The sequence below is a fragment of the Oncorhynchus clarkii genome, chromosome 18 (assembly GCF_045791955.1).
Source record: "Oncorhynchus clarkii lewisi isolate Uvic-CL-2024 chromosome 18, UVic_Ocla_1.0, whole genome shotgun sequence".
In the NCBI taxonomy this organism is placed as follows: Eukaryota; Metazoa; Chordata; class Actinopteri; order Salmoniformes; family Salmonidae; genus Oncorhynchus; species Oncorhynchus clarkii.
Window position 1 is genome coordinate 70,666,352 of NC_092164.1, and position 26,808 is coordinate 70,693,159.

The following is a 26,808-nucleotide window of genomic DNA, read 5'->3' on the forward strand; positions in this document are numbered from 1 at the left end:
TTACCTGTTCAGGTGTTCTGTAACCAGAAGTGGGTTTACCTCTACAGGTGTTCTGTGATATGAAGACGAGAGGTGGAGGCTGGACAGTGCTGCAGCATCGTAGAGACGGAGCCGTGGATTTCCACCGTGGATGGAGGGATTACAAGATGGTATGTTCACTAGAACTTAAACATAAAATGCCAACTAAGTCTTCTTTGGTAGGTCAGCGGAGACCTCTTCCTCTGAGAGGCAGGAGTGTCTGTTAAGAGAAATTTCAGACCACGTTCACCTCACCCTGTTGCCATGCTCTGCTGGGGTTATTTTCCTGGATGGCATTCAAATATATAACATCATTTGTATTTTAACATGTGTCTGGTAGAATGTCATCTATCTAGTTTGGGCAATTTGTTTGTGATTGTAATTCAAAAGCAAGATCTCTGAATCAAAGGGGCAGTGGTTATAACAGTATGTAGGATCAGGAGGGGCTGTGGTTATAACAGTATGTAGGATCAGGAGAGGCTGTGGTTATAACAGTATGTAGGATCAGGAGGGGCTGTGGTTATAACAGTATGTAGGATCAGGAGGGGCTGTGGTTATAACAGTATGTAGGATCAGGAGGGGCTGTGGTTATAACAGTATGTAGGATCAGGAGGGGCTGTGGTTATAACAGTATGTAGGATCAGGAGAGGCTGTGGTTATAACAGTATGTAGGATCAGGAGGGGCTGTGGTTATAACAGTATGTAGGATCAGGAGGGGCTGTGGTTATAACAGTATGTAGGATCAGGAGGGGCTGTGGTTTGAGGTTCCAGTCATTAGAGGGTTCAGGATAGGGGAGGTGTGGGATACAGACAGAGGGTTGGAGAGGGTTCAGGATTGGGGAGGTGTGGGATACAGACAGAGGGGTGGAGAGGGTTCAGGATTGGGGAGGTGTGAGATTCAGACATAGGGTTCAGGATTGGGGAGGCGTGGGATACAGACAGACCTGTCACCCTGGATGTTTTGATAGGCAATCACCACCCCTTGTTCCACTATGACACTCCCTGCTGTTGTTGCACCTGCACTCTCTCTGTCTGTGTCCGACCCCCACACACAATCATCAGAGATACACACACACTCCGACCCCCACACACATCAGAGACACACACACACACTCCGACCCCCACACACATCAGAGACACACACACACTCCGACCCCCACACACATCAGAGACACACACACACACTCCGACCCCCACACACATCAGAGACACACACACACACTCCGACCCCCTCACACATCAGAGACACACACACACACTCCGACCCCCTCACACATCAGACACACACACACACTCCGACCCCCTCACACATCAGACACACACACATACTCCGACCCCCACACACTCCGACCCCCCCACACACTCCGACCCCCACACACTCCGACCCCCCCACACACTCCGACCCCCACACACTCCAACCCCCCCACACACTCCGACCCCCCCACACACTCCGACCCCCACACACTCCGACCCCCCCACACACTCCGACCCCCCCACACACTCTGACCCCCACACACTCCGACCCCCCCACACACTCCGACCACACACTCCGACCACACACTCCGACCCCCACACACTCCGACCCCCACACACATCACATCCCCCCTACATAGGGAATAGGGTGTCATTTGGGACTCAATAACAGTGTTGTCCAATACTTAACACAAACCTATCTAGTGTTCTCAGTGCCGTCAATAGTCATGATATACAGAAACACGGAAGCATTGAGATCCTTGACTTAAATGACAGTCTGAGGATACGAGAGGCTCTGTGTTGTTGATTGAACAGCTTGGTTGGGAAATGTAATACTCAGAGGACAGCCGTTACGGCGCAAAAGCGATTTTCAAATAGTTTTTTTAAGAAGAGTATTTTCACAAGTGGATGATAAATATTTGGCCCCAGTTGGAGCGTGGGAGTATGGGCCTCTGTAGACAGAAGATAACGTGTGTGTGTGTGTGTGTGTGTGTGTGTGTGTGTCTCTGTCTGTCTGTCTGTCTGTCTGTCTGTCTGTCTGTACAGTGTGTGTGTGTCTGTCTGTCTGTACAGTGTGTGTCTGTCTGTCTCTCTGTACAGTGTGTGTCTCTCTGTCTGTCTGTCTGTACAGTGTGTGTCTGTCTGTCTGTCTGTACAGTGTGTGTGTGTCTGTCTGTCTGTCTGTCTGTCTGTCTGTCTGTCTGTCTGTCTGTCTGTCTGTCTGTCTGTACAGTGTGTGTTTCTGTCTGTCTGTCTGTCTGTACTGTGTGTCTGTGTGTCTGTGTGTCTGTACAGTGTGTCTGTGTGTCTGTGTGTCTGTACAGTGTGTCTGTGTGTGTGTGTGTCTGTGTCTGTGTCTGTGTGTCTGTGTCTGTGTCTGTGTCTGTGTGTGTGTGTGTGTGTGTGTGTGTGTGTGTGTGTGTGTGTGTGTGTGTGTGTGTGTGTGTCTGTGCAGTATGTCTGTGTGTGTTGAATCGTTTGACTGCCCAAACTGACCACACAATGATTAACCAAGATTAGTCCAACGGTAATATCAAGCATTCTGGCCAGATAATTACCACTCCCAGACCTCATTCATATATTCATGTTCACGTAACAACAAGGGCTGTGACAGCCAGAGACCACAGAGAGACAGAGAGAGACTACAGAGAGAGACTACAGAGAGAGACTACAGAGAGACTACAGAGAGACGACAGAGAGACGACAGAGAGACTACAGAGAGAGACTACAGAGAGACCACAGAGAGACGACAGAGAGACGACAGAGAGACGACAGAGAGACGACAGAGAGACCACAGAGAGACGACAGAGAGACGACAGAGGACGACAGAGAGACGACAGAGAGACGACAGAGAGACGACAGAGAGACCACAGAGAGACGACAGAGAGACGACAGAGAGACGACAGAGAGACCACAGAGAGACGACAGAGAGACGACAGAGAGACGACAGAGAGACGACAGAGAGACGACAGAGAGACTACAGAGAGACGACAGAGAGACGACAGAGAGACGACAGAGAGAGACCACAGAGAGACGACAGAGAGACGACAGAGAGACGACAGAGAGACGACAGAGAGACCACAGAGAGAGACCACAGAGAGACGACAGAGAGACAGAGAGACGACAGAGAGACGACAGAGAGACCACAGAGAGACCACAGAGAGACCACAGAGAGACCACAGAGAGACCACAGAGATACCACAGTGAGACCACAGAGAGACCACAGAGAGACAGAGAGACGACAGAGAGACCACAGAGAGACAGAGAGACCACAGAGAGACCACTCATCAATCCACTGGGATTTAACAGTTTTAGTCATTTTCTTAATCTTGGGGATAGGGGGCAGCATTTTCACTTTTGGATAAATAGCGTGCCCAATTTCAACTTCCTGCTACTCATGCCAAAAATATAAGATATGCATATTTTAGGAGATTTGGATAGAAAACACTCTGAAGTTTCTAAAACTGTTTGAATCATGTCTGTGAGTATAACATAACTTATGTAGCAGGCAAAACCCGAGGACTAACCGTTCAGATTTTGTATTTTTTAGGTCTCTGTCTGTTCAGTAGAGGTTTCATTGGGAAACGGTATTTCTTAGGAACTTGTTTTCAGTTCCTGCCGCTTCCACTGGATGTCACCAGACTTTGGAATTTGGTTGAGGTTATTCCTTTGTGCAATGAAGAAGTAGGCCATCTAGAAATAAACTGTTGAGAGTTGCGCAAGACGTGAAAAGTAGTTTGTTGTCTTCCTGTATGGACAGACCCGTCTACAATTTGATCGATTATTAACGTTTAACGTGTATTACAAAAGTAGTTTGAAATATTTTGGCAAAGTTCATAGGCAACTTTTGAAATATTTTGTAGTGACGTTGTGTTTTTGGAAGCTGTTTTTGTCTGGATCAAACTCGCTTTATAAATGGACATTTTGGATATATATGGACGGAATTAATTCGAACAAAATGACCAATTGTGATGTTTATGGGACATATTGGAGTGCCAACAAAAGAAGCTCGTCAAAGGTAATGCATGTTTTATATTTTATTTCCGCGTTTTGTGTAGCGCCTGCAGGGTTGAAATATGCTACCCTCTTTGTTTACTGTTGTGTTATCATCAGATAATAGCTTCTTAATGCTTTCGCCGAAAAGCTTTTTGAAATCTGACATGTTGGCTGGATTCACAACGAGTGTAGCTTTAATTTAGTATCTTACATGTGTGATTTAATGAAAGTTCGATTTTTATTTTTCCCCCCTGCATTTTCCCTGGTTTTTGGCCAAGTGGGACGCGACAGTCCTGCCTATCCTTTTTTCATTTTCTTAATGGGTCAATGCTTACTAGTAACTGGAATAAGCAATTTCATAAATGTGTCAAGTGCAGCGTCTGGTTGCTCCTCACACCACAGACCAGCAAATGTTATTTACATCATCAACATAGGAATCATTACAAAACCTCTTGTAGGACCAGTTATACACCATATTAGGCCCAGCGTTTGTAATGACTGGGTGTATTTATAAGGGCACAGGGTGAGACCCAGATGAAGACACGGGAGGCAGATGGTTCAAGTCTCTGATATTTATTAGTATCCAAGGGGCAGGCAAGAGACAGGTCGTGGACAGACAACATATCATGACAAGGTCAGAATTCAGGAGGTACAGAGTGGTAGGCAGGCAGGAGGTCAGGGCAGGCAAAATGTCCTGACAAGGTCTGAGTTTAGGAGGTACAGAGTGGCAGGCAGGCTGGAGGTCAGGACAGGCAAAATGTCATGACAAGGTCAGAGTCCAGGAGGTACAGAGTTGCAGGCAGGCTCGTGGTCAGGGCAGGCAGAATGGTCAGGTAGGCAGGCAGAATGGTCAGGTAGGCAGGCAGTATGGTCAGGTAGGCAGGCAGAATGGTCAGGTAGGCAGTCCGAATGGTCAGGTAGGCGGGTTCGGAGTCAAGGCAGGCAGAATGGTCAGGTAGGCGGGTTCGGAGTCAAGGCAGGCAAGGGTCAAAACCGGGAGGACTAGCAAAAACAGAGACAAGGAAAAATCAGGCGCACGGAGTAACACGCTGGTTTACTTGACAAAACAAGACAAACTGGCACAGACAGACAGACAACACAGGTATAAATACCCAGGGGATAATGGGGAAGATGGGCGAGATGGGCGACACCAGGAGGGGGTGGAGACGAGCATAAGGACAGGTGAAACAGATCAGGGTGGGACAGTTTGCTCCTCATTACACACCACAGACTAGCAAATATTATTTTCATCATGAACATAGGAATCACTACAAGACTTATTGTATGACCTCTTATAAACTATATTAGGCCCAGCCTTTGGAACTGTGGTTTTCCTAGATATGGCTACTCTATTGTGATCACTACATCCTATGGATTTGGATGCTGCTTTCAAGCACATTTCTGCAGCATTAGTGAAGATGTGATCAATACATGATGATTTAATTCCTGTGCTGTTTGTAACTACCCTGGTAGGTTGACTGATAACCTGAACCAGGTTGCAGGCACTGGTTACAGTTTGAAGGTTTTTCTTGAGTGGGCAGCTTGATGAAAGCCAGTCAATATTTAAATCACCCAGAAAATATACCTCTCTGTCGATATCACATACATTATCACGCATTTCACACATGTTGTCCAGATACTGACTGTTAACACTTGGTGGTCTATAGCAGCTTCCCACCAGAATGGGCTTTAGGTGAGGCAGATGAACCTGTAGCCATATTACTTCAACAGTATTTAACATTATCCAGATACTGACTGTCTATAGCAGCTTCCCACCAGAATGGGCTTTAGGTGAGGCAGATGAACCTGTAGCCATATTACTTCAACAGTATTTAACATGAGATCCTCTCTAAGCTTTACAGGAATGTGGTTCTGAATATAAACAGCAACACCTCCACCTTTGGCATGTCTGTCTTTTCTGTAGATGGTATAACCATGTATTGGTACCACTGTATCATCAAAGGTATTATCTAAGTGAATTTCAGAGACAAATGTCATCTGTTGCTCGTAAATTATTGATTTCATGAACCTTGTTTCTTAAGCTACATATGTTAACGTGGGCTATTTTGAGTACGTTTCTTCTGGGATGCTTGCTTGTTTTCATTGCTTTACTGGGAAACTTGGCAGAAGTAGACATGCTCATGTTATTTATGTTAGTGCAGGGTGAGCTGCTCACAGTGAACTTCCTAGTGCACACCACCTCAGTGCTGACAGTATCACTCTGGTTCATAGGCACATGATTACTGCAGACAACAGCTATAGGATCAGCAGAGGCATTCAGGGCAGTTAGAGGAACATACATTAGGTGACTTAGTACATAGTGTGTCTTCCAGGTATAATGTATATTTGCTGAAGCATTATGACATCTCAGCATTACAATGGTAGGGATTAACTGAGCTGGGCTCGGATCATTGATAAGACATTGTCTCAACGCAGCCTTATAATGGTGTGAAAGGATTCAGGAACCCAAATGATTTGGGTGGATCCCATCCTCCTTGTTTCCAAAAGGTATCGAAATTGTCAATAAAGTTACTCCCACTGAGCTGCAATAATCACGTAGCCAGTTGTAAAGAGAATGAATCCTGCTAAAGCGTTCAATGCCTCGATTCAGAGAAGGGCACAGGGCCAGATATGATGGGTCTTTTATTAGTACAGCAGAGAGTCAATCAGCTCTTTGAAATACAGTTTCAACTGTTCAGAGCTGCCCTTTATAATGTCACCACAATTCACGTAGACTATGATAGAATCGATGTCCATGTCCTGGCCTAGTACACTCGGGAGCAGCTTAGTAATGTAATTTACTCAAGCTCCGGGTTAAGACATTAAAGTGTCAAGCAATACAGGGACTAACTGTCAGTAGAAGGTCAAAGAGTCAGGAGTTATCAAGATTTTTGCTTATTCACTTCCCTCAGTCAAAGTCATTTAACTCTTCACTCACATGATCCCTCTTCATTCCTCTCAAAGGTACAATGCCATTTATATCTCTGTTGATGTTATATTTACCATCTAAATTGACATTGTATCTTAACATATCTCTGTTGATGTCATCTGTCCCTCTGAAGTGACGTTGTATCTTAACATATCTCTGTCGATGTCATCTGTCCCTCTGAAGTGACGTTGTATCTTAACATATCTCTGTTGATGTTATATTTACCCTAATGAAATGTCCCTTCATTCAGTTTGTTCTCTTTCTCTCACCGTACCTGATGCAGGGTTTTGGGGATCCCTCGGGAGAGTACTGGGCAGGAAATGACCTCATCCACCTGCTGACCAGCTCCCAAGAGTACAGTCTCCAGGTGCAGCTGAAGGATGCTGAGGGGAACGAAGCTTACTCCCACTATAATCACTTCTACATAGACGCAGAGAACAAAAACTACAGGTACCAGCATGCAATGCTCCCTTACGATCATTTCTATATAGACACAGGGAACAAAAACTACAGGTACCAGCATGCAATGCTCCCTTCCACAGTGGAGGCCAAGAGCTATCAGTCAAATCAAATCAATCAAATCCCATTTTATTTGTCACATGCTTTGTAACCAACAGGTGTAGACTACTAGTGAAATACCTTATCCTAACCATGCAGAGAGAAACACAAAGGAATAAATACACAATGAGTAACGATAACTTGGCTATATACACAGGGTACCAGGCTATATACACAGGGTACCAGGCTATATACACAGGGTACCAGGCTATATACACAGGGTACCAGGCTATATACACAGGGTACCAGGCTATATACACGGGGTTACAGGCTATATACACAGGGTGCCAGGCTATATATACAGGGTGCAAGGCTATATACACAGGGTACCAGGCTATATACACGGGGTGCCAGGCCATATACATGGGGTGCCAGGCTATATACACAAGGTACCAGGCTATATACACAGGGTGCCAGGCTATATACACAGGGTGCCAGGCTATATACACAGGGCGCCAGGCTATATACACGGGGTGCCAGGCTATATACACGGGGTACCAGGCTATATACATGTGGTACCAGGCTATATACATGTGGTACCAGGCTATATACACAGGGTGCCAGGCTATATACACAGGGTGCCAGTTCTGAGTCAATGGGCAGGGGTACGAGGTACTTGAGGTAGATACTGTATGTACAGTGCCTTGCGAAAGTATTCGGCCCCCTTGAACTTTGCGACCTTTTGCCACATTTCAGGCTTCAAACATAAAGATATAAAACTGTATTTTTGTGTGAAGAATCAACAACAAGTGGGATACAATCATGAAGTGGAACGACATTTATTGGATATTACAAACTTTTTTAACAAATCAAAAACTGAAAAATTGGGCGTGCAAAATTATTCAGCCCCCTTAAGTTAATACTTTGTAGCGCCACCTTTTGCTGCGATTACAGCTGTAACTCGCTTGGGGTATGTCTCTATCAGTTTTGCACATCGAGAGACTGACATTTTTTCCCATTCCTCCTTGCAAAACAGCTAGAGCTCAGTGAGGTTGAATGGAGAGCATTTGTGAACAGCAGTTTTCAGTTCTTTCCACAGATTCTCGATTTGATTCAGGTCTGGACTTTGACTTGGCCATTCTAACACCTGGATATGTTTATTTTTGAACCATTCCATTGTAGATTTTGCTTTATGTTTTGAATCATTGTCTTGTTGGAAGACAAATCTCCGTCCCAGTCTCAGGTCTTTTGCAGACTCCATCAGGTTTTCTTCCAGAATGGTCCTGTATTTGGCTCCATCCATCTTCCCATCAATTTTAACCATCTTCTCTGTCCCTGCTGAAGAAAAGCAGGCCCAAACCATGATGCTGCCACCACCATGTTTGACAGTGGGGATGGTGTGTTCAGTTGTGTTGCTTTTACGCCAAACATAACGTTTTGCATTGTTGCCAAAAAGTTCAATTTTGGTTTCATCTGACCAGAGCACCTTCTTCCACATGTTTGGTGTGTCTCCCAGGTGGCTTGTGGCAAACTTTAAACGACACTTTTTATGGATATCTTTAAGAAATGGCTTTCTTCTTGCCACTCTTCCATAAAGGCCAGATTTGTGCAATATACGACTGATTGTTGTCCTATGGACAGAGTCTCCCACCTCAGCTGTAGATCTCTGCAGTTCATCCAGAGTGATCATGGGCCTCTTGGCTGCATCTCTGATCAGTCTTCTCCTTGTATGAGCTGAAAGTTTAGAGGGACGGCCAGGTCTTGGTAGATTTGCAGTGGTCTGATACTCCTTCCATTTCAATATTATCGCTTGCACAGTGCTCCTTGGGATGTTTAAAGCTTGGGAAATCTTTTTGTATCCAAATCCGGCTTTAAACTTCTTCACAACAGTATCTCGGACCTGCCTGGTGTGTTCCTTGTTCTTCATGATGCTCTCTGCGCTTTTAACGGACCTCTGAGACTATCACAGTGCAGGTGCATTTATACGGAGACTTGATTACACACAGGTGGATTGTATTTATCATCATTAGTCATTTAGGTCAACATTGGATCATTCAGAGATCCTCACTGAACTTCTGGAGAGAGTTTGCTGCACTGAAAGTAAAGGGGCTGAATAATTTTGCACGCCCAATTTTTCAGTTTTTGATTTGTTAAAAAAGTTTGAAATATCCAATAAATGTCGTTCCACTTCATGATTGTGTCCCACTTGTTGTTGATTCTTCACAAAAAAAATACATTTTTATATCTTTATGTTTGAAGCCTGAAATGTGGCAAAAGGTCGCAAAGTGCAAGGGGGCCGAATACTTTCGCAAGGCACTGTACATATACTGTAGGTAGGTAAAGTGACTAGACAACAGGATAGATAATAGACAGTAACAGCAGTATACTGTAGGTAGGGGTAAAGGATAGATAATAGACAGTAACAGCAGTATACTGTAGGTAGGGGTAAAGGATAGATAATAGACAGTAACAGCAGTATACTGTAGGTAGGGGTAAAGGATAGATAATAGACAGTAACAGCAGTATACTGTAGGTAGGGGTAAAGGATAGATAATAGACAGTAACAGCAGTATACTGTAGGTAGGGGTAAAGGATAGATAAGACAGTAACAGCAGTATGCTGTAGGTAGGGGTAAAGTGACTAGACAACAGGATAGATAATAGACAGTAACAGTAGTATACTGTAGGTAGGGGTAAAGGATAGATAATAGACAGTAGCAGCAGTATAATGTAGGTAGGGGTAAAGGTTAGATAATAGACAGTAACAGCAGTATACTGTAGGTAGGGGTAAAGGATAGATAATAGACAGTAACAGCAGTATACTGTAGGTAGGGGTAAAGGATAGATAATAGACAGTAACAGCAGTATGTGATGAGTCAAGAGTTAGTGCAAGAAGGGTCAATGCAGGTATTCTGGGTAGCTATTTGGTTAACTTTATAAATTAACTAACTATTTAGCCGTTTTATGGCTTGGGGACAAAATCTTATCAAGGTCCTTTTATAGAGGTCCTGGATGGCAGGGAGCTCGGCCCTCTGGATGGCAGGGAGCTCGGCCCTCTGGATGGCAGGGAGCTCGGCCCTCTGGATGGCAGGGAGCTCGGCCCTAGTGATGTTACTGTGCCGTACACACTTCCCTCTGTAGCACCTTGCGGTTGGAATAGGGGTTCATAGGGAACGAAGTCCATCTATATATATATATATATTAAAAAAAAAAAAGATTTTCTCTTACATGTCAATCATAGTTAAATCATGTTAAACAACCATTTACAGTAAGTGAGATTTTATCTGATAATGTTATTAAATTGTATCTGATGGGTTTGACTTTGAATTGCCATCAGTGTTCAGGGTTCCTATTGTGTTCTGACTCTTCTGGAATGTGAATCTCTTAGAGCCGTGTCACAATCAGATTAGAATCTCTTAGAGCCGTGTCACAATCAGATTAGAATCTCTTAGAGCCGTGTCACAATCAGATTAGAATCTTTTAGAGCCGTGTCACAATCAGATTAGAATCTCTTAGAGCCGTGTCACAATCAGATTAGAATCTCTTAGAGCCGTGTCACAATCAGATTAGAATCTCTTAGAGCCATGTCACAATCAGATTAGAATCTCTTAGAGCCGTGTCACAATTAGATTAGAATCTCTTACAGCCGTGTCACAATCAGATTAGAATCTCTTAGAGCCGTGTCACAATCAGATTAGAATCTCTTAGAGCCGTGTCACAATCAGATTAGAATCTCTTAGAGCCATGTCACAATCAGATTAGAATCTCTTAGAGCCGTGTCACAATCAGATTAGAATCTCTTAGAGCCGTGTCACAATCAGATTAGAATCTCTTACAGCCGTGTCACAATCAGATTAGAATCTCTTAGAGCCGTGTCACAATCAGATTAGAATCTCTTAGAGCCGTGTCACAATCAGATTAGAATCTCTTAGAGCCGTGTCACAATCAGATTAGAATCTCTTAGAGCCGTGTCACAATCAGATTAGAATCAGAAGCGGACGGAAGTGATTCCGGGGAGAGTTTTGTAAAGAGTTCTGTTTCTGAAAGGCATAATTGCGTGGAAGTTCTTCCCTTTTCAGACTTTCCTCAAGCCTGCGATGTCAATCCCTCCACTCGGTCAAATCATCCACTATTATTCACACGTTAACTTTGCTTTCTTTAATCGCTGGGTAGAAAGAAACAGGATGAAAGTAAAAGAGAGTACGAGTCGATGACGTGGTCTTGAAGAACATCATCAGTGATGAGATCAGCGGAGGGCAAGCTGCCACTTTTCTGTCTCCCGTCTCTCTTTCCCCCGCCGACCCTGAGGCATCCCCTTCCGGCTGGGGAAAAGAGGAACACAATCTGGAAACCTATTCCCTACGTAATGGACTCTGTCTTTGACCAAGGACCATAGTGCCCTGTGTAGGGAATGACATTTGAAATGAAACCAACCAGTCAGCAGCAGAACATGGCCGTGCCTGGCAGGTCAAACATATATCCGCTCCCAGGTGGTCCTCTCTCCACTACTAAAGCCCTGTGGTGGTCTAGTATATCTCTCTCTCCACTACTAAAGCCCTGTGGTGGTCTAGTATATCTCTCTCTCCACTACTAAAGCCCTGTGGTGGTCTAGTATATCTCTCTCTCCACTACTAAAGCCCTATGGTGGTCTAGTATATCTCTCTCTCCACTACTAAATCCCTGTGGTGGTCTAGTATATATCTCTCTCCACTACTAAAGCCCTGTGGTGGTCTAGTATATCTCTCTCCACTACTAAATCCCTGTGGTGGTCTAGTATATCTCTCTCTCCACTACTAAAGCCCTGTGGTGGTCTAGTATATCTCTCTCTCCACTACTAAAGCCCTGTGGTGGTCTAGTATATCTCTCTCTCCACTACTAAAGCCCTGTGGTGGTCTAGTATATATCTCTCTCCACTACTAAATCCCTGTGGTGGTCTAGTATATATCTCTCTCCACTACTAAATCCCTGTGGTGGTCTAGTATATATCTCTCTCCACTACTAAAGCCCTGTGGTGGTCTAGTATATCTCTCTCCACTACTAAATCCCTGTGGTGGTCTAGTATATCTCTCTCTCCACTACTAAATCCCTGTGTTGGTCTAGTATATCTCTCTCTCCACTACTAAAGCCCTGTGGTGGTCTAGTATATCTCTCTCCACTACTAAATCCCTGTGGTGGTCTAGTATATCTCTCTCTCCACTACTAAAGCTCTGTGGTGAGGGTAGGCAACAACATCTCCTCCCCGCTGATCCTCAACACTGGGGCCCCACAAGGGTGCGTTCTGAGCCCTCTCCTGTACTCCCTGTTCACCCACGACTGCGTGGCCACGCACGCCTCCAACTCAATCATCAAGTTTGCGGACGACACAACAGTGGTAGGCTTGATTACCAACAACGACGAGACGGCCTACAGGGAGGAGGTGAGGGCCCTCGGAGTGTGGTGTCAGGAAAATAACCTCACACTCAACGTCAACAAAACTAAGGAGATGATTGTGGACTTCAGGAAACAGCAGAGGGAACACCCCCCTATCCACATCGATGGAACAGTAGTGGAGAGGGTAGCAAGTTTTAAGTTCCTCGGCATACACATCACAGACAAACTGAATTGGTCCACTCACACAGACAGCATTGTGAAGAAGGCGCAGCAGCGCCTCTTCAACCTCAGGAGGCTGAAGAAATTCGGCTTGTCACCAAAAGCACTCACAAACTTCTACAGATGCACAATCGAGAGCATCCTGGCGGGCTGTATCACCGCCTGGTACGGCAACTGCTCCGCCCTCAACCGTAAGGCTCTCCAGAGGGTAGTGAGGTCTGCACAACGCATCACCGGGGGCAAACTACCTGCCCTCCAGGACACCTACACCACCCGATGTCACAGGAAGGCCATAAAGATCATCAAGGACATCAACCACCCGAGCCACTGCCTGTTCACCCCGCTATCATCCAGAAGGCGAGGTCAGTACAGGTGCATCAAAGCTGGGACCGAGAGACTGAAAAACAGCTTCTATCTCAAGGCTATCAGACTGTTAAACAGCCACCACTAACATTGAGTGGCTGCTGCCAACACACTGACACTGACTCAACTCCAGCCACTTTAATAATGGGAATTGATGGGAAATGATGTAAATATATCACTAGCCACTTTAAACAATGCTACCTTATATAATGTTACTTACCCTACATTATTCATCTCATAGGCATACGTATATACTGTACTCTATATCATCGACTGTATCCTTATGTAATACATGTATCACTAGCCACTTTAACTATGCCACTTTGTTTACATACTCATCTCATATGTATATACTGTACTCGATACAATCTACTGTATCTGCCTATGCTGCTCTGTACCATCACTCATTCATATATCCTTATGTACATATTCTTTATCCCCTCACACTGTGTACAAGACAGTAGTTTTGGAATTGTTAGTTAGATTACTTGTTGGTTATTACTGCATTGTCGGAACTAGAAGCACAAGCATTTCGCTACACTCGCATTAACATCTGCTAACCATGTGTATGTGACAAATAAAATTTGATTTGATTTGATTTGATTTGGTGGTCTAGTATATCTCTCTCTCCACTACTAAATCCCTGTGGTGGTCTAGTATATCTCTCTATCCACTACTAAAGCCCTGTGGTGGTCTAGTATATCTCTCTCCACTACTAAATCCCTGTGGTGGTCTAGTATATCTCTCTCTCCACTACTAAAGCCCTGTGGTGGTCTAGTATATCTCTCTCTCCACTACTAAAGCCCTGTGGTGGTCTAGTATATCTCTCTCTCCACTTCTAAATCCCTGTGGTGGTCTAGTATATCTCTCTCTCCACTACTAAAGCCCTGTGGTGGTCTAGTATATCTCCCTCTCCACTACTAAAGCCGCGTGGTGGTCTAGTATATCTCTCTCTCCACTACTAAAGCCCTGTGGTGGTATAGTATATCTTTCTCTACACTACTAAGGCCCTATAATTGCTTTCTCTCTCTCTCCACTACTAAAGCCCAACCTGAGATCACTAAAGGATTGTTTAAACTCAGAAGTTCCTCAAAAAAGAGGAATGTGATTGGCAGGTGCAGATCCATGAACAGTTTAGTCTCAGTGTAGATGAAGTGGAGTTTGATGAAGTGTTTGAAAAAGGCCGGAGGTGTTTGACAAGGTGATATTATTTGTGTTGAAACGAAATGCTCGTTAGTGTAGAAGTTTGTGTAGCACTGGAATTAATTAAGTTAACTTTATATTTAGTTTCCAGGATCATCCTTAAATAACCTAAAATTTGCCCATTAAGCCGGTGCAAAACGGGTCTGTTTCTAGGAGCTGTATTCATCCCACTCTGAATGGTACTAGTGTTTGTGAGCTGTCATCCCTCTTGCCAACTACTGCTGAGCAGCGTTCCATCTCACCTCGCTGATTATGTGGTTCATTATCATGCTGTGAACATCTGGTTCTCCTCCTCAGGGTTGGGTTTACGTAGGGATCACCCAAGCCAGAGGCCTGTTGTGCTAGGCTTCTACCCAGCCAATGCAGGCCGAACTCGGCCAAGGCATCTCCTTCTCTAGCTTTCTCTGGCCAATGTAACCTATTCTCTGGCTTTCTCTGGCCAATGCAACCTCTTCTCTAGCTTTCTCTGGCCAATGCAACCTCTTCTCTAGCTTTCTCTGGCCAATGCAACCTCTTCTCTAGCTTTCTCTGGTCCATGTAACCTCTTCTCTAGCTTTCTCTGGCCAATGTAACCTCTTCTCTAGCTTTCTCTGGTCCATGTAACCTCTTCTCTAGCTTTCTCTGGCCAATGCAACATCTTCTCTGGAGCAGTAGGTTCACCCAATTACTCTGCGATTTCTTCCATCCATCCAACCAAGAAAGGCATCCAACCCTTTCCCTATTGTTCCCAGGCCAAGGAAGCATATTCTCCAGGGCCAAACACCCATAGTCAGCCCCTTCTCCCATCTGTCCCTGTAACTAAGACAGTCTCATATCCATAGCCAGCCCCCTCTCCCATCTGTCCCTGTAACCAAGGCAGTCTCATATCCATAGCCAGCCCCCAGGACACCCTCCCATTCCTCCACCGCCCACACCCAATCCTCCTCTCCTAGCCTTATCCCTGACCAGAGCTCCCCTACCTGCCAACATCACCACTTTCTTCAGCAACATCCCCTCCCTGCACCAAAACGTCAATGCCGGAGAAGAGGTAGAAGGAGTCGTGCCCTAGTCAAACTCAGGTGGAGTCAAACGCCTCCGACTATATTACACATTAAAGTCCAGTTCCTGGACAATATGATGCAGTTGATGCAGATGTTAAGCTACAGGACTGTTTTCCTAGCACAGACTGGAATATGTTCCGGGATTCATCCGATGGAATTGAGGAATATACCACATCAGACCCCAACTAGAGGCCATGTATTACAGGCAACATCCACACTGAGCAATAGGGGAGAGCTGCCGGTTTCAAGGAGCGGGACTCTCACCCAGACGGTTATAAGAAGTTCTGCTATGCCCTCCGACGAACCATCAAACAGGCAAAGCGTCAACACAGGACTAAGATTGAATCCTACTACACCGGCTCCGATGCTCGTCGGATGTGGCAGGGTTTGCAAACAATTCGGACTACAAAGGGAAGCCCAGCCGTGAGCAGCCCAGTTGCACAAGCCTACCAGATGAGCTAAACTACTTCTATGCCCGCTTCGAGGCAAGGAACACTGAAGCATGCATGAAAACACCAGCTGTTCAGCACGACTGTATGATCACGCTCTCCGTAGCCAATGTGAGTAAAAGACCTTCAAACAGGTCAACATTCACAAGGCCGCAGGGATTAACAGGATGTGCACTCGGTGCATTCAGACCATGCATTGACCAACAGGCAAGTGTCTTCACTGACATTTTAAACCTGTCCCTGATCGAGTCTGTAATACCTACATGTTTTAAGCAGACCACCATAGTTCCTGTGCCCAAGAACACTAAGGTAACCTGCCTTTCGTCTGTAGCCATGAAGTGCTTTAAAAGGCTGGTTAAGGCTCAAATCAACATCATCATACCAGAAACCATAGACCCACTCCAACTTGCATACCGCCCCAACAGATCCACAGATTACGCAATCTCTATTGTACTCCACACTGCCTTTTCCCACCTGGACAAAAGGAACACCTACAGTATGTGAGAATGCAGCTAAGCGTTCAATACCATAGTGCCCTCAAAGCTCACCACTAAGCTAAGGAACCAGGGACTAAACACCTTCCTCTTCAAAATTAAGTCTGTTACCTAAGATTAGCAAAAAGCACCCTTTACTGGCTCAAACAGCCAACCAATCATCCTGTTACCAACCCTTAGTAAACTTTATTTGAATAAAAATGTGTTTGACCAAATACAATGATATTTCAGAGTAAATAAATGAATAACATATTTTCGGTACTCTAATAGGGAAAGGTTTTCAACATGTATGGCACTTACAGAAATGACTGATGATTGGCTGAGAGAAATCTGTAATAAAAAGATTGTGGGAGGTGTTTTGTTTGACCTCATAGATCATAATCTGCTTATGGAAAAACATAGGTGTTATTGCTTTACACCCCCTGCTATAATGTGGATATAGAGTTACCTGTCTAACAGAACACATTTCAGAAGGTTGTTAAATACTGTGTATGTGTGTTGATTGTTCTGGTCCTCTCCCAGTCTCCATGCCATTTCAAAAGGTTGTTAATGTGTATTTGTGTTGATTGTTCTGGGCCTCTCCCAGTCTCCATGCCATTTCAGAAGGTTGTTAATGTGTCTGTGTGTTGATTGTTCTGGTCCTCTCCCAGTCTCCCATGCCATTTCAGAAGGTTGTTAATGTGTATTTGTGTTGATTGTTCTGGGCCTCTCCCAGTCTCCATGCCATTTCAGAAGGTTGTTAATGTGTCTGTGTGTTGATTGTTCTGGGCCTCTCCCAGTCTCCATGCCATTTCAGAAGGTTGTTAATGTGTCTGTGTGTTGATTGTTCTGGTCCTCTCCCAGTCTCCATGCCATTTCAGAAGGTTGTTAATGTGTCTGTGTGTTGATTGTTCTGGTCCTCCCCCAGTCTCCATGCCATTTCAGAAGGTTGTTAATGTGTCTGTGTGTTGATTGTTCTGGGCCTCTCCCAGTCTCCATGCCATTTCAGAAGGTTGTTAATGTGTCTGTGTGTTGATTGTTCTGGGCCTCTCCCAGTCTCTATGCCATTTCAGAAGGTTGTTAATGTGTCTGTGTGTTGATTGTTCTGGTCCTCTCCCAGTCTCCATGCCATTTCAGAAGGTTGTTAATGTGTCTGTGTGTTGATTGTTCTGGTCCTCTCCCAGTCTCCATGCCATTTCAGAAGGTTGTTAATGTGTCTGTGTGTTGATTGTTCTGGTCCTCTCCCAGTCTCCATGCCATTTCAGAAGGTTGTTAATGTGTCTGTGTGTTGATTGTTCTGGTCCTCTCCCAGTCTCCATGCCATTTCAGAAGGTTGTTAATGTGTCTGTGTGTTGATTGTTCTGGTCCTCTCCCAGTCTCCATGCCATTTCAGAAGGTTGTTAATGTGTCTGTGTGTTGATTGTTCTGGTCCTCTCCCAGTCTCCATGCCCAGGGGTTCAGTGGTACCGCCGGCCGCACCAGTAGTCTGACCCAGCCTGGGACCCAGTTCAGCACCAAGGACCGAGACAACGACCGCTGTTCCTGCAAGTGTGCCCAGATGTCTTCTGGAGGTACAGGCTCTGAGGCCCTCACTTTCACTAACAGGTTTCCATGCAGCTGTTTTCTGCTCGTCAAGTACGTACCAGATAAAGCATGTCAGGCCTGACGGAAACAGAACATTTCTCAGTAAACAAATCAAATGTCAATGAAACAAAACGAGCTTGACAAGGTGGTGTTATTTTTTTTTTGCTGGTAAAAATTAATTAAGCGAGAAATGTCGGTGGAAACGCTTTTATGTGGAAATATTGATATAATATCCGTCATGTGGAAGTAAACTTGGAATCACATAATGACGTGTTGTGTGGTCCTCCAACTCAGGAAAACCATGCCGTTTGTTAGGCTACAGATGAAGTAAATGATGATGACCTTCCCAGGGTGGTTAAAGAGCACGGTGATGAGCTTGATGCTCCTTTATGATAAATATCCTTATTCTGGTGACATGATGATCCATGCTTGGCTGCTGTTTGACAAATGTTTTTTTGTTGTTGTCCATAATAATGTCGTCAGGGAGGCTGCTGTTGGTTAGAGTGTACGTGCCAGAGGGGGCACAATCACAATTGTTTTTGTGAGAAAACTATCAGTAAAGTTGAAACTCATTTAACAATGTATTTTTCATTTGGATCATTGGAATATAACCTCAAGTGCACAACACCATTACACACAGCCACTACTTTCCCTCCTCCTACTCTATCCTCTACCTCCCCTCCTTCTACTATATCCTCCACCTTCCCTCCTCTATCCTCTACCTTCCCTCCTCATACTCTATCCTCTACCTTCCCTCCTACTACTCTATCCTCTACCTTCCCTCCTCCTACTCTATCCACTACCTTCCGTCCTCCTACTCTATCCTCTACCTTCCCTCCTCCTACTCTATACACTATCTTCCCTCCTTCTACTCTATCCTCTACCTTCCCTCCTCCTACTCTATCCTCTACCTTCCCTCCTCTATCCTCTACCTTTCCTCCTCTATCCTCTACCTTCCCTCCTCCTACTCTATCCTCTACCTTCCCTCCTCCTACTCTATACACTATCTTCCCTCCTTCTACTCTATCCTCTACCTTCCCTCCTCCTACTCTATCCTCTACCTTCCCTCCTCTATCCTCTAACTTCCCTACTCTATCCTCTACCTTCCCTCCTCTATCCTCTACCTTCCATCCTCCTACTCTATCCTCTACCTTCCCTCCTCCTACTCTATCCTCTACCTTCCCTACTCTATCCTCTACTTTCCCTCCTCTTTCCTCTACCTTCCCTCCCCTTACTCTATCCTCTACCTTCCCTCCTCCTACTCTATCCTCTACCTTCCCTCCTCCTACTATATCCTCTACCTTCCCTCCTCTATCCTCTACCTTCCCTACTCTATCCTCTACCTTACCTCCTCTATCCTCTACCTTCCCTCCTCCTACTATATCCTCTACCTTCTCTACTCTATCCTCTACTTTCCCTCCTCTATCCTCTACCTCCTCTATCCTCTACCTTCCCTACTCTATCCTCTACCGTCCCTCCTCTATCCTCTACCTTCCCTCCTCCTACTCTATCCTCTACCTTCCCTACTCTATCCTCTACTTTCCCTCCTCTTTCCTCTACCTTCCCTCCTCCTACTCTATCCTCTACCTTCCCTCCTCCTACTATATCCTCTACCTTCCCTCCTCTATCCTCTACCTTCCCTACTCTATCCTCTACCTTCCCTCCTCTATCCTCTACCTTCCCTCCTCCTACTATATCCTCTACCTTCCCTCCTCCTACTCTATCCTCTACCTTCCCTCCTCTATCCTCTAACTTCCCTACTCTATCCTCTACCTTCCCTCCTCTATCCTCTACCTTCCATCCTCCTACTCTATCCTCTACCTTCCCTCCTCCTACTCTATCCTCTACCTTCCCTACTCTATCCTCTACTTTCCCTCCTCTTTCCTCTACCTTCCCTCCCCTTACTCTATCCTCTACCTTCCCTCCTCCTACTCTATCCTCTACCTTCCCTCCTCCTACTATATCCTCTACCTTCCCTCCTCTATCCTCTACCTTCCCTACTCTATCCTCTACCTTACCTCCTCTATCCTCTACTTTCCCTCCTCCTACTATATCCTCTACCTTCTCTACTCTATCCTCTACTTTCCCTCCTCTATCCTCTACCTCCTCTATCCTCTACCTTCCCTACTCTATCCTCTACCTTCCCTCCTCTATCCTCTACCTTCCCTCCTCCTACTCTATCCTCTACCTTCCCTACTCTATCCTCTACTTTCCCTCCTCTTTCCTCTACCTTCCCTCCTCCTACTCTATCCTCTACCTTCCCTCCTCCTACTATATCCTCTACCTTCCCTCCTCTATCCTCTACCTTCCCTACTCTATCCTCTACCTTCCATCCTCTATCCTCTACCTTCCCTCCTCCTACTATCTCCTCTACCTTCCCTACTCTATCCTCTACCTTCCCTCCTCTATCCTCTAACTCCTCTATCCTCTACCTTCCCTCCTCCTACTCTATCCTCTACCTTCCCTACTCTATCCTCTACTTTCCCTCCTCCTAATATATCCTCTACCTTCCCTCCTCTATCCTCTACCTCCTCTATCCTCTACCTTCCCTCCTCCTACTATATCCTCTACCTTCCCTCCTCCTACTCTATCCTCTACCTTCCCTACCCTATCCGCTACCTTCCCTCCTCCTACTATATCCTCTACCTTCCCTCCTCCTACTCTATCCTCTAACTTCCCTCCTCCTACTCTATCCACTACCTTCCGTCCTCCTACTCTATCCTCTACCTTCCCTACTCTATCCTCTACCTTCCCTCCTCTATCCTCTACCTTCCCTCCTCCTACTCTGTCCTCGACCTTCCCTACTCTATCCTCTACTTTCCCTCCTCTTTCCTCTACCTTCCCTCCTCCTACTATATCCTCTACCTTCCCTCCTCCTACTCTATCCTCTACCTTCCCTACTCTATCCTCTACCTTCCCTCCTCCTACTATATCCTCCACCTTCCCCCCTCTATCCTCTACCTTCCCTCCTGCTACTCTATCCTCTACCTTCCCTCCTCCTACTCTATCCTCTACCTTCCCTCCTCCTACTCTATCCTCTACCTTCCCTCCTCATACTCTATCCTCTACCTTCCCTCCTCCTACTCTATCCTCTACCTTCCCTCCAACTACTCGATCCTCTACCTTCCCTCCTCCTACTCTATCCTCTACCTTCCGTCCTCCTACTCTATCCTCTACCTTCCCTCCTCCTACTCTATGCACTATCTTCCCTCCTTCTACTCTATCCTCTAACTTCCCTCCTCCTACTCTATCCTCTACCTTCCCTCCTCTATCCTCTATCCTCTACCTTCCCTCCTCTATCCTCTACCTTCCCTCCTCAAACTCTGTCCTCGACCTTCCCTACTCTATCCTCTACTTTCCCTCCTCTTTCCTCTACCTTCCCTCCTCCTACTATATCCTCTACCTTCCCTTCTCCTACTCTATCCTCTACCTTCCCTACTCTATCCTCTACCTTCCCTCCTCCTACTATATCCTCCACCTTCCCCCCTCTATCCTCTACCTTCCCTCCTCCTACTCTATCCTCTACCTTCCCTCCTCCTACTCTATACACTATCTTCCCTCCTTCTACTCTATCCTCTACCTTCCCTCCTCCTACTCTATCCTCTACCTTCCCTCCTCTATCCTCTACCTTCCCTACTCTATCCTCTACCTTCCCTCCTCTATCCTCTACCTTCCCTCCTCCTACTATATCCTCTACCTTCCCTCCTCTTACTCTATCCTCTACCTTCCCTCCTCTTTCCTCTACCTTCCCTCCTCCTACTATATCCTCTACCTTCCCTCCTCCTACTCTATCCTCTACCTTCCCTACTCTATCCTCTACCTTCCCTCCTCCTACTATATCCTCCACCTTCCCCCCTCTATCCTCTACCTTCCCTCCTGCTACTCTATCCTCTACCTTCCCTCCTCCTACTCTATCCTCTACCTTCCCTCCTCCTACTCTATCCTCTACCTTCCCTCCTCATACTCTATCCTCTACCTTCCCTCCTCCTACTCTATCCTCTACCTTCCCTCCAACTACTCGATCCTCTACCTTCCCTCCTCCTACTCTATCCTCTACCTTCCGTCCTCCTACTCTATCCTCTACCTTCCCTCCTCCTACTCTATGCACTATCTTCCCTCCTTCTACTCTATCCTCTAACTTCCCTCCTCCTACTCTATCCTCTACCTTCCCTCCTCTATCCTCTATCCTCTACCTTCCCTCCTCTATCCTCTACCTTCCCTCCTCATACTCTGTCCTCGACCTTCCCTACTCTATCCTCTACTTTCCCTCCTCTTTCCTCTACCTTCCCTCCTCCTACTATATCCTCTACCTTCCCTTCTCCTACTCTATCCTCTACCTTCCCTACTCTATCCTCTACCTTCCCTCCTCCTACTATATCCTCCACCTTCCCCCCTCTATCCTCTACCTTCCCTCCTCCTACTCTATCCTCTACCTTCCCTCCTCCTACTCTATACACTAACTTCCCTCCTTCTACTCTATCCTCTACCTTCCCTCCTCCTACTCTATCCTCTACCTTCCCTCCTCTATCCTCTACCTTCCCTACTCTATCCTCTACCTTCCCTCCTCTATCCTCTACCTTCCCTCCTCCTACTATATCCTCTACCTTCCCTCCTCTTACTCTATCCTCTACCTTCCCTACTCTATCCTCTACCTTCCCTCCTCTATCCTCTACCTCCTCTTTCCTCTACCTTCCCTCCTCCTACTATATCCTCTACCTTCCCTCCTCCTACTCTATCCTCTACCTTCCCTACTCTATCCTCTACCTTCCCTCCTCCTACTATATCCTCCACCTTCCCATCTCTATCCTCTACCTTCCCTCCTGCTACTCTATCCTCTACCTTCCCTCCTCCTACTCTATCCTCTACCTTCCCTCCTCCTACTCTATCCTCTACCTTCCCTCCTCATACTCTATCCTCTACCTTCCCTCCTCCTACTCTATCCTCTACCTTCCCTCCAACTACTCGATCCTCTACCGTCCCTCCTCCTACTCTATCCTCTACCTTCCGTCCTCCTACTCTATCCTCTACCTTCCCTCCTCCTACTCTATGCACTATCTTCCCTCCTTCTACTCTATCCTCTAACTTCCCTCCTCCTACTCTATCCTCGACCTTCCCTCCTCTATCCTCTATCCTCTAACTTCCCTCCTCTATCCTCTACCTTCCCTCCTCCTACTCTGTCCTCAACCTTCCCTACTCTATCCTCTACTTTCCCTCCTCTTTCCTCTACCTTCCCTCCTCCTACTATATCCTCTAACTTCCCTCCTCCTACTCTATCCTCTACCTTCCCTACTCTATCCTCTACCTTCCCTCCTCTATCCTCTACCTTCCATCCTCCTTCTCTATCCTCTACCTTCCCTCCTCCTACTCTATCCTCTACCTTCCCTACTCTATCCTCTACTTTCCATCCTCTTTCCTCTACCTTCCCTCCCCTTACTCTATCCTCTACCTTCCCTCCTCCTACTCTATCCTCTACCTTCCCTCCTCCTACTATATCCTCTACCTTCCCTCCTCTATCCTCTACCTTCCCTACTCTATCCTCTACCTTACCTCCTCTATCCTCTACCTTCCCTCCTCCTACTATATCCTCTACCTTCTCTACTCTATCCTCTACCTCCTCTATCCTCTACCTTCCCTACTCTATCCTCTACCTTCCCTCCTCTATCCTCTACCTTCCCTCCTCCTACTCTATCCTCTACCTTCCCTACTCTATCCTCTACTTTCCCTCCTCTTTCCTCTACCTTCCCTCCTCCTACTCTATCCTCTACCTTCCCTCCTCCTACTATATCCTCTACCTTCCCTCCTCTATCCTCTACCTTCCCTACTCTATCCTCTACCTTCCCTCCTCTATCCTCTACCTTCCCTCCTCCTACTATATCCTCTACCTTCCCTACTCTATCCTCTACCTTCCCTCCTCTATCCTCTACCTTCCCTCCTCCTACTCTATCCTCTACCTTCCCTCCTCCTACTCTATCCTCTACCTTCCCTACTCTATCCTCTACTTTCCCTCCTCCTAATATATCCTCTACCTTCCCTCCTCTATCCTCTACCTCCTCTATCCTCTACCTTCCCTCCTCCTACTATATCCTCTACCTTCCCTCCTCCTACTCTATCCTCTACCTTCCCTACCCTATCCGCTACCTTCCCTCCTCCTACTATATCCTCTACCTTCCCTCCTCCTACTCTATCCTCTAACTTCCCTACTCTATCCTCTACCTTCCCTACTCTATCCTCTACCTTCCCTCCTCTATCCTCTACCTTCCCTCCTCCTACTCTGTCCTCGACCTTCCCTACTCTATCCTCTACTTTCCCTCCTCTTTCCTCTACCTTCCCTCCTCCTACTATATCCTCTACCTTCCCTCCTCCTACTCTATCCTCTACCTTCCCTACTCTATCCTCTACCTTCCCTCCTCCTACTATATCCTCCACCTTCCCCCCTCTATCCTCTACCTTCCCTCCTGCTACTCTATCCTCTACCTTCCCTCCTCCTACTCTATCCTCTACCTTCCCTCCTCCTACTCTATCCTCTACCTTCCCTCCTCATACTCTATCCTCTACCTTCCCTCCTCCTACTCTATCCTCTACCTTCCCTCCAACTACTCGATCCTCTACCTTCCCTCCTCCTACTCTATCCTCTACCTTCCGTCCTCCTACTCTATCCTCTACCTTCCCTCCTCCTACTCTATGCACTATCTTCCCTCCTTCTACTCTATCCTCTAACTTCCCTCCTCCTACTCTATCCTCTACCTTCCCTCCTCTATCCTCTATCCTCTACCTTCCCTCCTCTATCCTCTACCTTCCCTCCTCATACTCTGTCCTCGACCTTCCCTACTCTATCCTCTACTTTCCCTCCTCTTTCCTCTACCTTCCCTCCTCCTACTATATCCTCTACCTTCCCTTCTCCTACTCTATCCTCTACCTTCCCTACTCTATCCTCTACCTTCCCTCCTCCTACTATATCCTCCACCTTCCCCCCTCTATCCTCTACCTTCCCTCCTCCTACTCTATCCTCTACCTTCCCTCCTCCTACTCTATACACTATCTTCCCTCCTTCTACTCTATCCTCTACCTTCCCTCCTCCTACTCTATCCTCTACCTTCCCTCCTCTATCCTCTACCTTCCCTACTCTATCCTCTACCTTCCCTCCTCTATCCTCTACCTTCCCTCCTCCTACTATATCCTCTACCTTCCCTCCTCTTACTCTATCCTCTACCTTCCCTACTCTATCCTCTACCTTCCCTCCTCTATCCTCTACCTCCTCTATCCTCTACCTTCCCTCCTCCTACTCTATCCTCTACCTTCCCTCCTCCTACTCTATCCTCTACCTTCCCTACTCTATCCTCTACCTTCCCTCCTCCTACTATATCCTCTACCTTCCCTCCTCTATCCTCTACCTTCCCTCCTCCTACTCTGTCCTCGACCTTTCCTACTCTATCCTCTACTTTCCCTCCTCTTTCCTCTACCTTCCCTCCTCCTACTATATCCTCTACCTTCCCTCCTCCTACTCTGTCCTCTACCTTCCCTACTCTATCCTCTACCTTCCCTCCTCCTACTATATCCTCTACCTTCCCTCCTCCTACTCTATCCTCTACCTTCCCTACTCTATCCTCTACCTTCCCTCCTCCTACTATATCCTCCACCTTCCCCCCTCTATCCTCTACCTTCCCTCCTCCTACTATATCCTCTACCTTCCCTCCTCTATCCTCTACCTTCCCTCCTCCTACTCTGTCCTCGACCTTCCCTACTCTATCCTCTACTTTCCCTCCTCTTTCCTCTACCTTCCCTCCTCCTACTATGTCCTCTACCTTCCCTCCTCCTACTCTATCCTCTACCTTCCCTACTCTATCCTCTACCTTCCCTCCTCCTACTATATCCTCCACCTTCCCCCCTCTATCCTCTACCTTCCCTCCTGCTACTCTATCCTCTACCTTCCCTCCTCCTACTCTATCCTCTACCTTCCCTCCTCCTACTCTATCCTCTACCTTCCCTCCTCATACTCTATCCTCTACCTTCCCTCCTCCTACTCTATCCTCTACCTTCCCTCCAACTACTCGATCCTCTACCTTCCCTCCTCCTACTCTATCCTCTACCTTCCGTCCTCCTACTCTATCCTCTACCTTCCCTCCTCCTACTCTATGCACTATCTTCCCTCCTTCTACTCTATCCTCTAACTTCCCTCCTCCTACTCTATCCTCGACCTTCCCTCCTCTATCCTCTATCCTCTAACTTCCCTCCTCTATCCTCTACCTTCCCTCCTCCTACTCTGTCCTCAACCTTCCCTACTCTATCCTCTACTTTCCCTCCTCTTTCCTCTACCTTCCCTCCTTCTACTATATCCTCTAACTTCCCTCCTCCTACTCTATCCTCTACCTTCCCTCCTCCTACTATATCCTCCACCTTCCCCCCTCTATCCTCTACCTTCCCTCCTCCTACTCTATCCTCTACCTTCCCTCCTCCTACTCTATACACTATCTTCCCTCCTTCTACTCTATCCTCTACCTTCCCTCCTCCTACTCTATCCTCTACCTTCCCTCCTCTATCCTCTACCTTCCCTACTCTATCCTCTACCTTCCCTCCTCTATCCTTTACCTTCCCTCCTCCTACTATATCCTCTACCTTCCCTCCTCTTACGCTATCCTCTACCGTCCCTACTCTATCCTCTACCTTCCCTCCTCTATCCTCTACCTCCTCTATCCT

The 26,808-nt window shown here is 46.4% G+C and overlaps 1 protein-coding gene across 1 annotated transcript in view; it reads left to right on the forward strand.

The window, feature by feature from the left end:
- Positions 1 to 26,808, forward strand: part of LOC139372803 (angiopoietin-2-like) — an 84,510-nt gene that overhangs the window by 44,593 nt on the left and 13,109 nt on the right. The window contains exons 6-8 of the mRNA XM_071112608.1: positions 48 to 149; positions 7,200 to 7,366; positions 17,971 to 18,101. Of these exons, the coding sequence (XP_070968709.1) occupies positions 48 to 149; positions 7,200 to 7,366; positions 17,971 to 18,101 (400 nt within the window). The remainder of the gene's footprint in view (positions 1 to 47; positions 150 to 7,199; positions 7,367 to 17,970; positions 18,102 to 26,808) is intronic.